Source organism: Ochotona curzoniae, unplaced genomic scaffold (genome assembly GCF_017591425.1).
Source record: "Ochotona curzoniae isolate NIBS_2020 unplaced genomic scaffold, NIBS_Ocur_1.0 patch74, whole genome shotgun sequence".
Lineage (NCBI taxonomy): Eukaryota > Metazoa > Chordata > Mammalia > Lagomorpha > Ochotonidae > Ochotona > Ochotona curzoniae.
Window position 1 is genome coordinate 51 of NW_024467055.1, and position 17,226 is coordinate 17,276.

At 41.6% G+C, this 17,226-nt stretch overlaps 1 protein-coding gene across 1 annotated transcript; it reads left to right on the forward strand.

Annotated features, from left to right (window-relative positions):
• The first annotated feature begins 1,093 nt into the window (after nucleotides 1-1,093).
• On the forward strand, nucleotides 1,094-16,977 carry LOC121168182 (KATNB1-like protein 1). The gene is made up of 9 exons (XM_040998059.1): nucleotides 1,094-1,584; nucleotides 2,093-2,133; nucleotides 4,941-5,220; nucleotides 11,793-11,911; nucleotides 12,557-12,607; nucleotides 12,698-12,787; nucleotides 13,464-13,553; nucleotides 13,723-13,816; nucleotides 15,629-16,977. The coding sequence occupies exons 1-9, from the start codon at nucleotides 1,468-1,470 to the stop codon at nucleotides 15,659-15,661; spliced, it is 915 nt and encodes a 304-aa protein (XP_040853993.1). The 5' UTR covers nucleotides 1,094-1,467; the 3' UTR covers nucleotides 15,662-16,977.
• Nucleotides 16,978-17,226: the final 249 nt, after the last annotated feature.

Genomic DNA, 17,226 nt, shown 5'->3' on the forward strand with positions numbered 1-17,226 from the left:
CCATATTTACTCATTCATCACTTGTCATTTGGATTGTTTACACTTTAGGCTTTTCAGTACAAGGTTGTTTTGGGGTCAGTATTAAGGTGCAAGGTTAGCCTCCACCCACAGTGCCAGCATTTCATATAGACACTGGTTCAAGTTCAACTGGTCCATTTCCAGCCCAGTTCCCTGCTTGTGGCCCGGGAAAGCAGTCAAGGGTCCTTGGGACCCTGCACCTGTATGGGAGACCTGGAGGAGGTTCCTGGCTCCTGGCTCCAGATCAGCGCAGCAGTGGCTGTTGCAGTCACTTTGAGGAGTGAATCATCGGACAGAGGATCTTCTGTGTGTCTCCTCTTCTCTGTATATCTGACTTTGCAATGAAGATAAGTAGATCTTAAAAAAAAAAGAGAAGTACTTGTAGATTTCAATTTTTTACCTATCAAAACAATTTAATTCCATTTATTCACAAACGTTTTTAAAAGATAGTTTATTTGAAAGTTAGAGATAGCAGGAGAGATAGTGAACCATCCACATGACCGTAGTAACCAGGGCTGGGCCAGGCTGAAGCCAGGAGCTTCATCTGGATGCCAGTTGAATAGTAGGGACTCAGGTAATTGGACCATCTTCCACTGCTTTTCCCAGGCCATTTGTGGGGAGCTTGATCTGAAGTGGAGCAGCCGGGACACGACCTGGTATCGCAGTAGCAAAACACCAGCATCGATTCTTCCACAGAATTTAGGAATTTTTTGTTTTTTACTTTTATTTTAAAGATAGAACTAGAAAAAAAACTAAAAAGAAAAAAATGAAAGATAGAGCTAGAGATATGATCCACTGGTTCACTCCCCAAATGCCTGTTAAATCCGGAACTGAGCCGAATTGCAGCCAGGAACCTAATCTCAGTGTGGATCTCCCTCCGTGTAGATGCCAAGTGTACACATGGAGTCATCTGTACACACGGCAGCTGGCGCCTGAACCCAGGCGCTTTGATGTGCAGTGCAGGAGGCATAAGTGGTAATTTAACCGCAATGCCAAGCATCCACACTGCCACAGAGTTTTTGAAGTGGCTTTGTATTTCACCAAATGCCATTGTTCTGAGTTTTAGGCTTCTAGATACTAAACTACTTTGTAAATTTCCATTTTATAACTCTTACATTTGATAATTGTTGGTAACAGGGAGATTGACACTGCTTTGGTAAGTGTGTGTGTGTGTGTGTGTGTGTGTGTGTGTGTGTGTACACATTGTTTGTAACTGGTTGCTGCTACAGAATGAGACTGGAGAGTCTTACATTGCTGAAATATCCTGTGTTCTTTGTGTTTAAAGTTTCTACAAATGAATAAATGAGAATTGTATTTTCTGGTTTTTGTACAAAACTCTGTTACGGAGCCATTGTTGCTTTTTTATATACCTATTAAGGAAATAGTTATTTTACCTTTTGCATTTCCTAATTATTATTTGTATTTTGTTGTCTAGGTACTTAAGAGATTATGGCATCTGAAAACCACAATGTTAAGAAACGGAACTTCTGTAATAATATTGAGGATCATTCCACTGATCTTCCTAGAAAAAGGATTTCTAATTTCACTAATAAGAACATGAAGGAGGTATGTTCATGGGTTTTAGATGAAGGACAAAATGGCTAACTGACCTAGACAGTGAGAGGGTAATGGTTCTGCCTGCTCTCCCTGAAATAAGCAGATTAGTGACATGTCACCATTTGAAATACCCAAAGCTCTAAAATCTTTCTGGCTACTGTACAGTTTTGATGTATTTGACTATTTTACTTTAAGTGGAATTTAAGAGCTGTTTCTTTTTTTAACCATTGCAAGACTCATTAGCACTGCTAAAATTCCTTTTAGGCCCTGTCAACATTCAATTATTAAGCATTCTTGTAGGTTGTAAGTGACTAGGGAAATGAATGTGTTGCTTTGCCAGAAATTCCTGTATACAGTGTCATTGTACTTGATGTCTGTGACTGCAGCATTGGAACAGAGAAAGCCTTACCTGAAACCCTTCTTGCTGAATTTTAGTTTTGTTGATACCAGTCACAGAGTTTACATAACTCTGCTAAAGAACTTAAATATATTAAAATGATTTACGTTCATTTTTCAGGTTAAGAAATCTCCCAAACAGTTGGCTGCTTACATAAATAGGTAAGAGCATCTTTATAGTCTGTGTGAAGGGTGAGTGTTTGTTCTAGCAGCAGAGACAGCCTTGTCCTCAGGCGGAGAGCCCAGGCTGCTGGCCACCTCCTCTCCTGAACCCAGCTTCCTGCTAAGCGGACCCTGAGGAGCCGGGCGGAGCCTGCCTCTTACATGCTGTACCCGGATGAGTGCCCACCTGGGGCTCTGACAGCTGTGGGCATTTGGGAGTTGGCCAATGAGTGGGAGCTCCCCGTCTCTGGGAGTCTCTCTGCCTCTCAAGTAAATAAAAATGGTAAAATACAACCGAAAAGATAGTTTGTGGGAAGCAGCAAATATAAAAAATTGGGTAAAGGTGAGAATAGTAGGGAAATGAAAGTTCTTTTATTAGGAGAATAAATTTATTGTCCAGGTTTTCCCTGATAAAAGCTGTACTTTTCCTTCTAAAGCTGTATTTCATATGTGTTGTCCTCAGCAGTTGATGAAAAAACTAAGTCACAGAAGCTGAGTGATAGGTTCTGGATCATACATCTGTGATTGAATGGAGCATTCATCTCAGATTTGCGTAAAATAAAAGGCACTTTCGGGCCTGGCACAGTGGCCTAGTGGTTAAAATGCTCACCCTCAACGCGCCATGATCCCATATGGGTGCCGGTTCGTATCCCAGCAGCCCCACTTCCCATCCAGCTCCCTGCTTGTGGCCTGGGAAAACAGTCGAAGATGGCTCAAAGCCTTGGGACCCTGCACCCATGTGGGGTGCACCTGGGAAAGCACCTGGCTCCTGGCTTTAGATCAGTGAAGCTGTGGCTGTTGCGCTGCTTGGGGAGTGGATCATCAGATGGAAGATCTTCCTTTATATGTATCTGCCTTTGCAATAAAAATAAATATATCTTCAAAAAACAAAAAGGCACTTTCCATACACCCACTGGTGCTCAAAGTATAACAGGGGCTTGGTGCAGTAGCCTAACAGTTAAAGTCCTCGCCTTGCAAGCACCAGGATCCCAAAAAGGTGCTGGTTCTAATCCTGGCTGCCCTGCTACCCATCCAGCTCCCTGCTTGTGGCCTGGGAAAGGAATAGGGAATGACCCAAAGCCTTGGGACCCTGCACCCAATTGGGAGACCTGGAAGAGGCTTCTGGCTCCTGACTTTGGATTGGCTCAGCTCCAGCTGTTGTAGCTACCTTGGGGGTAAATCATTGGACAGAAGATCTTCCTCTCTCCCTTCTGTGTATCTGACTTTGTGATAGAAATAAATAAATCTTTATAGAAAAAAAAGCGTAACCCAAGGACGCAGAGGTATCTGAAAGCCGGGTATGAGTGTGTGAGGTCAAGACTGTTTTTGGCAATACCAAGATATTACTCAGTTTTGTTTTGCTTTCTTGCATAATGATTTTTGATATTTGATATCACTGTAGGTTGTGTGCACATGTAGAAATGAGAATCCAGCTATTTGCTCTTAAATCAGACATTAGAGTTTTGGAAAAATACAAAATAGTACCCTTCTTACTGTTTTGATTATTTTGGGCAATAGTATTTTTTGAGTCTTTCAAATTAACAAGTATTTAAACTTTTTTTTGTATTATTCTAATACAGTAAACATCAATAGGTAGTCACATAAAAACATTTTTTTTTAAGATTTTATTTATTATTGGAAAGTTAGATACACAGAGGAGGTGAGGCAGGAAGACCTTCCATCTGCTGATTTCATCCCCCAAGTGGCTGCAATGGCCATAGCTGAGCCAATCCAAAACCAAGAGCCGGAGCCTCTTCCGGGTCTCCCACACAGGTGCAGGGTGCCAAGGCTTTGGGTCGTCCTCGACTGCTTTCCCAGGCCACAAGCAGGGAGCTGGATGGGAAGCAGGGCAGCCAGGATTAGAACCATCACCTATTTGGGATCCTGGTGCTTGCAAGGCGAGGACTCTAGCCACTAGGCTACTGTACCGGGCCCAAAAAACAATGTTTTTTGAGTCCTAAATAACTTTTTATTTCAAAGCATCTTAACACTAAAATATTTGAGAACAGCCGAACTGATACTTGTTCTGTTATACTCTGTTCAAATTCAATGTATTTGAACCTAGTCAAATAATTTTTAAAATATTCAAACTTGTGGGGCCAACCCCATGGCTGGCTATGAAAGCTCTTCATCTCTCCTTTTCTAACTCTGATTTTCAAATAAAAAATAAATATTTTAAAAGTTATTTAAACTTGTACAGTATGTTTATCATTTTGTTAGGCAAAGATTGTGTTAAGAAAGTGTTCACAGTTTTCTTACTTCCACAGTGGTCTTTAACTTTTTTTGTTTTTAAGAATTATTTTATTTTGAACGGCAGAATTTGGATGGAAAGAGGAGAGACAGATCTTACCAGATCACTCCTGAAAATGGGCACACAGCTGCAGCTGGGCCTTTCCAAAGCCAGGTGCCAGCAGCTTCATCTGGGTCTCCCAAGTGGGTGCAAGGGCCCAAAGGCTTGGGTCATCTTCTTCTGCTTCTCCAGACTTTGGAGTCGAGCAGTTGGGATTCCCACTGGCACGCATGTGGAATGCTGACATTGCAGGCAGAGGCTTCGCGTGCCACACTACAGCTTCATTTCATTTTAAAGCATCTAGCTAGTTTGACTCTGTTTATTGTATTTTTAAGTGTCGTTTATTGTATTGCTTCTAGATAAACGATAGCTTTTCCTTTTCAAACCTAGTATTTTAAGTTATTGCTTTCAATTCTAATTTTAGTAGACTACTATATTCACAAAACATGGCCTGTTTAAATTTTTCATTTAAAAACTTAGATTTTAATTTTTTATACTTTAAAAATTCTTTTTACAGAACAGTTGGACAAGCTGTGAAAAACCCAGACAAACTACGTAAAGTGATCTGTCGCAGAAAGAAAGTTCATCATCCCTTTCCGGATCCTTGTTACAGAAAAAAACAGTCCCCTAGCAGTGGGGGCTGTGACATGGCAAATAAAGAAAATGAACTGGCTTGTGCAGGCCACCTGCCCGAAAAGTTACGTCATGATAGTCGACCATATTTGATTAATTCCAGTGACTCTGGTTCTTCACAGACAGAAAGCCCATCATCAAAATATAGTGGGTTCTTTTCTGAGGTAAGTAATTTTTCTGTTACTTCTAGTTTGCCTTTAGTTCTACTGTGCTGTTGGGGTCTGTGTTGCTGCGTTCGACCAGCAGAATAATTTTTGTTATCCATTTAATTCAGACTTACTTCAGGATAATAATTCCCCAGAACAATTTTCTAGATTAATCATATTTGAGTGATTTATTCATTTTTCTGTTAGAGATATCTGAGGTGAAATGAAATGTCTACTTGTGGCTATAAATATCCAGAATGACAAGTTGGCCACAGTAGAAATTTAAAGTAAGTTAAAATGAAATATTGCTTGGAAGGTGGATCCCTGGGCCTAGCGTGATAGCCTAGCAGCTAAAGTCCTTGCTGTGCAAATGCCAGTATCTCTTATAGGAACTGGTTCTAATCCCGGATGCTCCACTTCCTATCTAGCTCCCTGTTTGTGGCCTGGGAAAGGAATAGAGAATGACCCAAAGCCTTGGCACCCTGCACCTGTGTGGGAGACCTGGAAGAAGCTACTAGCCTCCTGTCTCCTGGCTTCAGATTGGCTCAGCACTGGCCGTTGTGGCCACTTGGGAAGTGAATCAATGGGTGGAAAATCTTCCTGTCTATCTTGCCTTCTCTCTGAAAATCTGCTGTTCCAATAAAAATAAATAAATAATTTTTTTTGTAAAAAAAAGTGGACCTCTGAAGTGGGTCATCTAGACACATTTTGCTGGGCCCTCAGAATTGCCAGGTAAAGGTTTATTAGCAAACCTTCTAATACCTTTAAATTGTAAAATTAATTTCAGAAAAAAGTTTTGTCCACTGTATTCTTAAAACGATATATATCAAATAAATATGTAATGTTCCCCTTGTATAATTAGATCTGTCCAATTCTGAATTAATCACATCAGGATGTTGACATAGTTTATTAAGTCAAAAACTAAAATCTAAATAAACTGGGATGTGAAAGCTAGAGAAGATGATAATTGTGTTTTTAAAGAATTTTATTTTTAGTATTGTTTATGTAGTTGAGAGGGATGATTTCCCATGTGGCTTCTGATTAGGGTACAAAGGGTTGAGATATGGAGGAAGGTGGGGGGTGATGTTTCCTTTTTTTTTTTCTGTGTGCACAGTAGGGAAAGGGGTAGACACCACTCCCTGCTGTTTAAAACCTACACTGTTTTTGTTTTTAAAGATTTATTTTTATTGGAAAGTCAGATATACAGAGAGGAGGGGAGACAGAGAGGAAGATCTTCCATCTGTTGACTCACTCCCTAAGTTTCTGCAACAGCCATTGTTGAGCTGGTCTGAAGCCAGGAGCCAAGAGCTTTTTTCAGGTCTCCCACATGGGTGCAGGGTCCCAAGGCTTTGGGCCATCCTGGACTGCTTTCCCAGGCCACAAGAGGGAACTAGATGGGAAGTGGTTTGCTGGAATATGAACTGGCGCCTTTATGGGATCCCAGCATGTGTGAGGTGAGGACTTTAGCAACTAGGCTACTGCGCCAGGTCCTAAACTGTTGTTTTTTTAAAAATGATGATGATTTGTGTTTGTTCCTTTGAACATTCTTTGTTGAAAAGGCAGATTTACAAAGAGGAGAAGCAGATGGAAAGCTCTTTCATTCACTAACTCACACCCCAAGTGGCTGCAACAGCTGGAGCTTAGCCAATCCGAAACCAGGAGCAGCTTCCAAGTTTCACACGCGGGCACAGGTTCCCAAGACCTTGGGCCATCCACTGCTGCATTCCCAGGGCACATGCAGAGAGCTGGATGGGTAGTGGAGCTGCTGGGACATGAACCGGTGTCCATATGCAATCCCAGGACATGCAAGGGAAGGATTTAGTCACTAGGGTATCATACCAGGCACATGATCTGTGCTTTGACATTAAAAAACATTCATATAGGTAAAAACAAGATTATAAGAAAATAAAATAGGGCAGGCATGCGAACTGGAGCCTCTGGTGCATCGGCTGCTTTTGGCTGACGGGCGGGGGAAAAAGCAACTGGCTTCATTTTAGCTCGGGCAGCAAGTGTACCTGTTAGCACCAAGCTTTGCCCATTGGCCGCCTACCGACAAGCTCTGGGAACTTGGGGTTGAATAATTACTGCATAAGGACATCCATGCATAAGGCCACCGTATATATAGGTAAGGATTGAATCCTGAGACAGATAGCCAACAACAGGGTCACTGTACTCGCAGGTAAGTGAGGAGACAGAGAACTGGTGGTTTGGAGGGGAGAGATCGAGAGATCTGTATGGGTCCGACTGTTTACCAGCCACATGGTAGTCCTGAGATGGGCTTGTTAGCGCAGAGCATCGCAGACTGCTACACGCCAGCCACGCACATGCTAGGACTGCAGAGCTGTCTAGTAGGGCTGAATCCCAGTACCTGACTGAGTGTCGGAACATTAGATAGGTCACGTTAGACAGGGCCATGACACCAACCAGCACGCAAGAGAATCAGGTCCAGGGATAGAATCTGGGGAATATGTGGGCTCAACCCTGTGGGGAAAAAAAAGCCTCGCTGGTTAGCTCCAGAGTTGGGGTGATAATGGGCTGAGCTAGGTGTGATCATGGAACCTGCCATCAGTCACAAGTACTGGGGCCGATTATAACCTGGGCAGCTCTAGGCTGTACCACCTGCACGTGCATCCTAAAACAGAGTGTGGGGCACTAAAACTCACCGGCATGCATGAGATGTGGTTCTGGGAGTGGATGGAGTGGGAGAACCTGGGGAACTCCCCTAGTGGGTCATAGTTCCCACTGGTGAGCACAAAGTCCAGGTTTGGGGGTCAGATAGCTGGGCAAGATAGCTGGAAAGAGGCCTGGTTGGGGAACTAAGGGGGCGCCCTGCCTGGGTTGTGGTTCCCACTGGTGAGCATAGGGGCCGGAGTAGTGGCTGCTTTCTGATCTGGATATGGCTGCAGTGTCCCTTGGCACAAGTGTGAACTGGGTATGGGGTGTGTCAGACTGGGCTAGGCTTCAGCACCCACTGGTATATGTGAGAACCATGTGAGTAGGTAGGGTAGGTGTAGGACAGGCTAAGCTAGATCTTTGCCCCTGCTGAGACAGGTGTGAGCTGTGTCTAGTTGTAAATCAGGCTTGGCTGGGCTATAACACCCAACAGTAAAAACTGGAATGGGTGAAGGCTGGTCAGGAAAGGCCACTGTTCCTGCTAGGACAGGAGGTGGACTAAGTAGGACTGGCCCATGGACCCACCAGTGTGCGCAAGATCTGGCATTGGGAGAGGTTCTGATGGAGGAGCTTGGGAAACTCCTCTGTTGGGATATAGTTGATAAGGAGCAGCCCGGACCAGGCCAGGTAATGGTACCCACCAACATAGATTTGGTGTAGGTCGGGGGTGAACCAGGCAGGGCCAGTTCATATCACCCGCTGGTGAATCCGAGCACCAGAATGGAGTGTGGGTCAGGCTGGGACAGGCCAGTTCACATGAGGGCTGGGTTGGGTGCTGGTTGGACCCAGCCACGCTAGAACACCTACTGGCAAATGCCAAGATGAGGCGGGCGATGCCAGAATGGGTCGCAGCACATATGAGCCCAGGAGAGGAGGGGTAAAGCCAGTAGGGGGGCTGCATAAGGCTTCCCCGCTGGACCATCACTGCCACTGGAGAGTGTGAGTTGGGATGAGGGCAGACCATGCCATGCAGGGCCACCACACCTGTTGACCTCAGGTGAGCTAGATCAGGGGAAATCAGGCTGGGTTGAATGTTCCTGCTAGTGCATACACAAGCCAGCCAGAGTGGGTTGGTTTGGTTGGGCTTTGCTGCAGCATCAGCTGGCAGATGCTGGCACGGAGGGGCAAATTCTGTCAAGCTAAACTACAGAACCACCTGGAGAATGTAAGGTCCAGAAGTGGGAGTGTGCCCAGTAGGGAAGTGGTGGCCCTTGCCTCAGGTTGCCACTCAGACTGGTGAGCACAAGAATCAGGACTGGGACAGGCATTGCTAGAGTGGCACCCGCTGGCAGGTAAGTGGGCTGGATAGTGGGCTGGTTGGGTTGAACTGGACTTCAGTGCCTATTGACATGAATGAGCGCTGAATGGGATGGGAACAAACTGGACCAATTTACATACTGGCAGGCATGGGAACCAGTGCAGGGGGCCATCCTGGTGGTGGTTATTGCAGGTTGCTCTGACTAGATGCAGCTCCCACTGGCATACTTGAGAGTCACGTGTGTGATAGGCAGATTTAGGATGGGCTCCAACGCTCACTGATTTGCATTCAAGATAGGGCTGAGGAGAGAACTGACCCAGAAGTTGCCACTACCAGTGTATGCAACCAACTGTGCCAGGCCCTGTTGGCAAGCACACACAAAAATCAGGGCTGGGATCACCTCAGATGATGTTTTTGTGGGGATACCTCCAATTGATTCACTGGACTCCAAATCCAGCCGTGGAGATATTTGGCAGGTTCCATGATCTGACCATGTAGTGCATGTGTGAAGTGGTCCTCAGTGGCTTAGATGGAACAGTGGACGGCATATCCAGGTGCACATGGGGAATATGGCAGTACATTGGAGCCTGCAGAGGACACCTGGTACCATGACAGAGGACAAAATAAATTGATCAACTACTTCAGTCAAGTGTTGGCAGCAAATATCTGGGCAAACCGAGACAGAAGCATGTCAACCAGGATTCTGGAAAGATTTTGTCATGCTTGGAGTGGCGAGATTGGCAGTAATTCAGAACCGTGGAACTATCAGAATCTTTTGAGTGGGACTGTCAGACCAAGCCCCACATCTGGGACTCTGGGATGGCGTCAGGTGGCTGTCCTCCTTCCCAGGATGCAGAGGTGTTTGGGAGGCCAATTGTGCTTTTCCCTTTGTCGCCTCCCTTCCCCTAGAGGCAGGAAGGAAAAAGAGAATAGAAAACAATGGTCTTGCCCACTTACCTGTAGCCCTTGACCCTTTCTACCCTAATCATCTATATAAAAATTATTTAAAAATTTTTTTAAATTAGCCTGGAAAAGAAAATAAGTAATTTTCCAGAACTGGTGTTTATTCTGCCATACAGATATTGCAGCTGGTCAGGATAGGAAGTTGCTAGATATCAAGCAGAATGCAGGTGGTGTTTGGCAGCACTACTTAGGGCGCCAGCTTCTCAAATTTGAGTCTCAGCTCTCTGTTTCCAGTTCTAGCCTCCTGCTAATGTATGCACTGGGAAGCCGTACTGCTAGTTCAGGAACTGGGTCCCTGCCAACCGCATGGGAGATTTGCATTGAGTTCCCAATCCAAGTTGATATTGGCATTTGGGGAGTGAGCCAGGGGACAGGAGATATTTGTCTCTTTATCTCTCTGCATTTGAAATAAATAAATATTACTTTTAAAAAAAGAAAACACAAACTTCTAGGAATTTCTTCCGGATCTCCCACATGGGTGCAGTGTCCCAAAGCCTTGGGCCAACCTCAACTGCTTTCCCAGGCCACAAGCAGGGAGTTGGATGGGAAGTGGAGCTGCTGGGATTAGAACCGGCGTGCATATGTAATCCCGGTGCGTTCAAGGCAAGGACTTTAGCCACTAGGCCACGCCGCTGGTCCCAATACAAACTTTTTTTTTAAGATTTATTTATTGTTATTACAAAGTCAGATATACAGAGAGGAGGAGAAACGGAGAGAGGAAGATCTTTTGTCCAATGATTCACTCCCCAAGTGAGCGCAACAGATGGTGCTGTGCCGATCCAAAGCCAGGATCCAGAAACATCTTCCAGGTCTTCCGCATGGGTGCAGGGTCCCAAAGCATTGGGCCGTCCTTGACTGCTTTCCCAGGCCACAGGCTGGAAGCTGGATGGGAAGTGGAGCTGCTGGGATTAGAACCGGTGCCCATATGGGATCCTGGTGCATTAAAGGCGAGGACTTTAGCTGCTGGGCCCCAAACTTTTTTTTTGTATGTGCGTACCAGGTCTTTGAAAATGGTTTGGAGATACAAATGTCAGTCTGTAAAATGTTTTTATTTCTCAGGAATGATACTTGACTTTTTTTGGCTTCTAGAGAATATTTACTTTATATGTACACACGTGTGTGTGTATATAAGTAGTTCTGTTTAAACTTTTTACAATAAATAGGATTATACTGCCACTTTATGTGGAAATCATGTCTCTTCATTTAATCTGGAAAGGTGCTAAGAGGGAAAGCTTTAAGTCTGCTGTTTTTATTCAAATGGCCACAGGAGCAAAGGGTGCGTCATTCCTAAACCCGAAGTCCCTGCAGCTCAATCCCAGGTCTCATGTGACAGGGACACAGCACCTAGGTCATCATGGGCTGCCTCCCAGAGTACACCTTAGCAGGAGGCTAGGTCGCAGGCAGAGGCCCTGGGATGCAAACTGTGCATTCCCTTGTGGGCTGCAGTTGTCTCATGTGGCAGATACTGCCTCTCCCTCTTTCATAAGTTACTGAAAATGGAAGAGAAAAACAGTAGTTAGTGTTAGCAAAAGTACTGATAAACAGTAAATCATTTGTTTATTGTTTTCACCTGTGGGTATTTCCAATAAAAGGGATTAGCCTTTGTATAATTTGACATTTCTACCAAATGATTTAATTGAAAAGAGTTTTCATGTAATTCCTTGTGTTATTTAACAAATAAATTATCATATTTCAGGTTTCTCAGGACCATGAAACAATGGCCCAAGTTTTATTCAGCAGGAATTTGAGATTGAATGTAGCTTTAACTTTTTGGAGGAAGCGAAGTATAAGTGAACTTGTAGCCTATTTGGTAAGGTAAGTGTGGTTGTTTATACTCAGTGCAGGTAATTTTGAGTGCAAAATTGAAAGTGCTTCTTAACGTTATTACTGGTTAAAATTTTAAACCTCCTATACTTAGCTTTAATAGAGACAGTCTGGCCTAATTTATAGTTCTCACTAATCTATGAATAACCAAAATACAGAATACCTGTTTTTCTAAGGTTTTTGTCTGAAAAACTAACAGATGTCACTGTGAAAAAACTTCTTTAAAATCCTCTTTGAGGCTGGTATCATCGTGTAGTAAGTAAACTCCTGTGAGAGCACTGCTTTGTGTATTGGCTGCTCTGCTTTCAGCTCCCTGCTTAAGTGCTGGGGAGAGCCTCCAGAGGCAGCCCTTGTGGGAGACCTGGATGGAGTTCCAGGTTCCTGCTTCAGTCTGGCCCAGCCCCCATCATTGCAGCCTTTAGAGGAAGTGAACCAGTTGCTGGAGGATCCACCCCCTCCCACCATTACTTGTCTGTAACCCACTCGCTTACTCACACTGGAATGCATGCCCTATCTGGTATTCACTTCTTTGTCTTGAGCCTCCTCAAGACTGTTTGTTAAATTTGTGAATCCCTTGAAAGCAGTGTGAAGATCATAACATGAAAATAAATTTGGAATTCCTTTTTGTGCCCATAGGATAGAAGATCTGGGAGTTGTAGTAGATTGCCTTCCTGTGCTCACCAATAGGTAAGAGCAGTAGTTTTGCAATGAAATAAATTTAAAGGACAAAGTATGACTTACTAATGTACATATTTTTTAACTTAACATTTATTTCAGTTTACAGGAAGAAAAACACTATATCTCACTTGGCTGCTGTGTGGACTTGTTGCCCCTAGTAAAGTCATTACTTAAAAGCAGATTCGAAGAGTAAGTGCTGATCGAATCAATTTGTTTTTTTCTTCCAGTGTTCCTTTTTATTTTTTTTTTTAATTTATTTATTTTTATTGGAAAGTCAGATATACAGAGAGGAGGAGAGACAGAAAGGAACATGTTCCGTCCAATGATTCACTCCCCGAGTGGCTACAACGGCTGGAGCTGAACCAATCAGGAGCCAGGAGCTCTTCCGGGTCTCCCCCTCAGGTGTAGGGTCCCAAAGCTTTGGGCCATCTTCAACTGTTTTCCCTGGTCACAGCAGGGAGCTGGATGGGAAGTGGAGCTGCCGGGATTAGAACCAGCACCCATATGGGATCCCGGGCGTGCAAAGTGAGGACTTTAACCACTATGCTATCATGTCGGGCCCTCTTCTAGCATTCTTAATGTCTGAGTTCTTATTAGTGCATTGGGCTTCATGAAGCCTTAATAGTTTGTTTTTCCAGGAATTGATAGTATAATTAAGAATACAAAATAATTAAAGCATAATCATAAAAGCATTTGTAGGCCCGTACATAATTAGTTTTGTGAAATAGATCATGAAAATAGTGAAAAAATAAGTTTATAAGAAGGGAAGAAAGATCAATGTCTGTGTTTTTGGAGAAGAGTATTATCTTTTGTAAAAAGGGTTCTTAGATGAAAATACTTAAATCTGGTCATGTTGTTGTTTCAGATATGTAATAGTTGGTTTAAACTGGCTTCAAGCAGTTATAAAACGGTGGTGGTCAGAACTGTCATCCAAATCAGAAGTCTCCAATGATGGGTTAGTATGTCTAAAAAATATCTCCCACCTAGCCCCTTAACATTTAAAGTTTTCTAAATTAGTGTAGCTTTCTCCTGGTAAATATTTGAAAATTTGAAACTGAATTTACTAATAAAGGCTATATACACTTATATTTACTTTCTCATTTTTCTTTTTTTTCTCCTCCTAGAAATATTCAAATTTTAAAACAACAATTAAGTGGGTTATGGGAACAGGAAAACCATCTTACTTTGGTTCCAGGATATACTGGTAATATAGCTAAGGTAATCTATATTTAAACTTAAATCAGGAATAATATATGGTTCAGATTTCTAACCAAAATAATTGGGTAACGTGCTAATATGTAACGTGCTAATTGGGTAACGTGCTAACATAAAGTCAGTTTCATATTTGCAAATGTTTAAAATCCTCTGAATGTGAATGTGACCTTGTCAGGAGGAACAGGAATTACCTGTTGGATGTTTCATATAGAGCCAAGGAAATGCTATGCTGCAGGGTATTTAATGATCTAGTTCTAATGATTGAGAAATATGAAGTCAAGATTCCAGAGTAGGATGATGCCTGAACTTGCAACATAAGTCAGAAACAAGGAAGGAGGAACACATTCCAAAAAGCAAACTTTAATCACAGAAGAAATTAGACATTGTTGAAGAAAAGAATATGTTGCTGCTATGGATTTTAATACTTAAACTCTTGAAAAATTTTATTGTACTTAAAATACAATTGCAAATAAAAATGAAGAAATATTTCTGCCCTATTACCGGGCATACTGTCATATATAGACATCAGCCAGGAATAGAAAAGTGATGTATGTTTGATTTTAAAATTTCTTAAATGCAGTTTATGTTGTGCACTTACAAAATTCTTTATGGATACCCTTTTAAAGAAGCAAAATAGCATAAAATGTTACTCTGTATGATTTTACTCTGTATAGTCTTTTTTCTTTTTGATTTATCTTTTGAAAGTGAGTGAGAGAGAGAGTGCATTTCAATCACTGCCCAGATTATTGCAAACCAGGAGCCAGGAACTTCATCCTGGTCTCCCATGTGGGTGACAGGGATCCAAGGATTTGGGCCATCTTCCACTGCTTTGCCCCAGTCATTAACAGGGAACTTGATCAGAAGTAGAGCAGCTGGGATACAAACTGATGCCCAGAGGGTGTGTTGGTGTCACAGGTGGTGATTGTACCTGCCACCCCATTACACAAGCACCTTCTTTAGAATTCTTAGTGATAAAAATCTTGGAAATCAGGGCTATTGCCTTGGCGATGCAGATGAAGCCCCTCACATTCGAGTTCTGGCTGCTCCATTTTGATCCAGCTCCCTGTTAGTGGCCTAGGAAAGCAGCAGAGGCAGAAGAAGCTTCTGGCTTTAGATGGGCCCAGCACTTGTGGCCCTCTGAGGAGATCCTGCACCTGTAGAGGAAGAGCCCTTTTTCTTTCTTTCTATTACAATTCTGATTTTCAAATAAAAATAAATCTTTAAAATAAAATTTTAGAAATTAGTTTCCTAGAAGTTTTTTTGTTTTTGTTTTGTTGTGGTTGCTTTATGTTTTTAGAGCATACTATCTTGTCACCTTGCTTCCTGGCGTTTTGTATTCTGGATAATGGCACAAAGGGAGAAGCTTTATCATGACCATGGCTTTAAAATGCCATGTTATTATTGAGGATCAAAGAGTAACTTATAAGTCCAATATGAAGTTCCTTAAGCTACAGTAGAAGCTATATTTAAGCTCTCAAATAATTTGTAGGTCTATGAGGGTAGAAATCAGAAAGACACTGTTAGGAAATTGGCTTTGAGTTTATTTAATACTGTTAACAGTCCTGTGATTGCAGGTTTGTGTGAGTACAGAAACCACAACATTGTCTCAGCACTTAGCAAACATTGAGTAGATGATGTGTGCAAGGCCCTTTGCTAAACAGGTGCAGATTAAAAGTTAAATGAATCATTGTCCTGTCAAAAGGTCACAAAGAGAAACTAAAGTATATAAAGCAACAAAAAAGGAAAAGAAAATGAGTTATAAATATGTATACTTACTATCCTGGCTAATGAAATGTTTTTGTTTTACCCTCTAAGGATGTAGATGCTTATTTATTACAGTTGCATTGAGAGATTTCTACTACTAAAGGAGCATTTGGTTTTTCAAGACATCCTGGGACTATATGATTTTCAAAAATGGGCCTCTTGAGAACTGTGAACTATGGAAGAAATCAAAATGATTTTTTTCTTTTACGAAGCCACATAATGAAACCACTAATGAAGCCCTAAGCATCTACTTCACATTGAAGTGGAATAGTATCCAAAAGGAGCAGCTTCAGCTTCAGTGAGGTGGAAGTGCACTATGAAGATTTTTCACCCTTGCTGCAGTTGAGATCTGTATGGTTATTTGATAACATTGTTGAAGAACTACTGGGTCTTAATGCAGTTATGCATAAGAATATAATTTATACTCTGGAAAAGTAAGACAAGACTTATTACTAGAAAGTACAAAGACCAATCATAGTGGTTTTTGTTTCTTTTTTTTTTTTAAGATTGTTTTATAAAAAAACTTAAATGTGTGCAGCTATTTTCTTATGTTAAAAAGACTTTTAAAGTGAAAATATCAAAGCAAATAATCAATATTAAATTTTTGTGTTCATATTGAGATGCTCTATATACAAAATGCCTTAATTATTACTAAGCCAATATCAATATGTTATGATACCAATATCTGTTTAAAAAAATTAAAACTGACCATGCTTCTGGCATGATAAAATCCTGGAATTAAATCAGGGATTTACATTCACATAGAATGTTATTGTTCAGTGTATTCCACTCAGTTTTAAACTTGAGAACATTTTTAGTATCTCTGATTTTTTTTTCTGGCTGGAATCATCATGCCATGTATGTATGTATGTATGTTTTCCTATATAAGAAAAGGTGAATATGTGTTTGTATGAATGTGTAATTGAAAATGTCCATGAAATTAGCTAATTTATATTCACTTTTTATTGTATATAGATTTCTAATATTTTCATTTCTGTATCATTTAAGCTTCCTTCATTTGAGTAAATTCACTAAATACTCCTATTTTTTGCTTTTTTTACTTCTGAGTTTATATGAATTCTAATAATTTCTTTTTACTACATATTTTAAAGAGTTACATACAATGCTTTAGAATTGTTTACAGTTAATACTGACTTTGTACTTTAATTTCCAACACTTTACTACCTCTACTGGTTAGTATAAAACTCCGACAGACTGTATGAGGTCATAAAGTTCCACTTTACTCTCAGCCTGATTTGAAAATGACTTAAGAACTCTAAATCTTACCTATATTGTGGTTCATACATCATCTCATCTCTAATAAACCTGAAAGATGCTGAGCACAGATTCTTTGGAATCAGATTGTTTAGTATTCCTTCCAGCACCTGAATTAAAAGCTTTCCTGTCTATCAAGTTAGTGAGTGCTGATAGGAATCTCCAGTATCTGCCACATTTTAAGAAGGTTACCTTTCACTGAATTTTGTTAAGTGTTCCTCACAGTGAATGTTGGTTGTAGTAATTTTGTTGTTTTCTTAAGTCTTTAGATTTCAGATAACTGCACTTCTTTGATTTGAGGGGTGGATTATTTAATAAACGATTTCTCAGGATGTGCAATTAAGATCACAAACTTGTTTCATCTCTGTGAAACC

What these genes read in the sequence shown, in the direction of transcription:
- LOC121168182 (XM_040998059.1), top strand. Translation starts at nt 1,468, where the DNA reads ATGGCATCTGAAAACCACAATGTTAAGAAACGGAACTTCTGTAATAAT. An exon ending in CTAATAAGAACATGAAGGAG is followed by an intron (nt 1,585 to 2,092) that starts GTATGTTCATGG and finishes TTCATTTTTCAG; the next exon opens with GTTAAGAAATCTCCCAAACA. An exon ending in TCAGAAGTCTCCAATGATGG is followed by an intron (nt 13,554 to 13,722) that starts GTTAGTATGTCT and finishes TTCTCCTCCTAG; the next exon opens with AAATATTCAAATTTTAAAAC.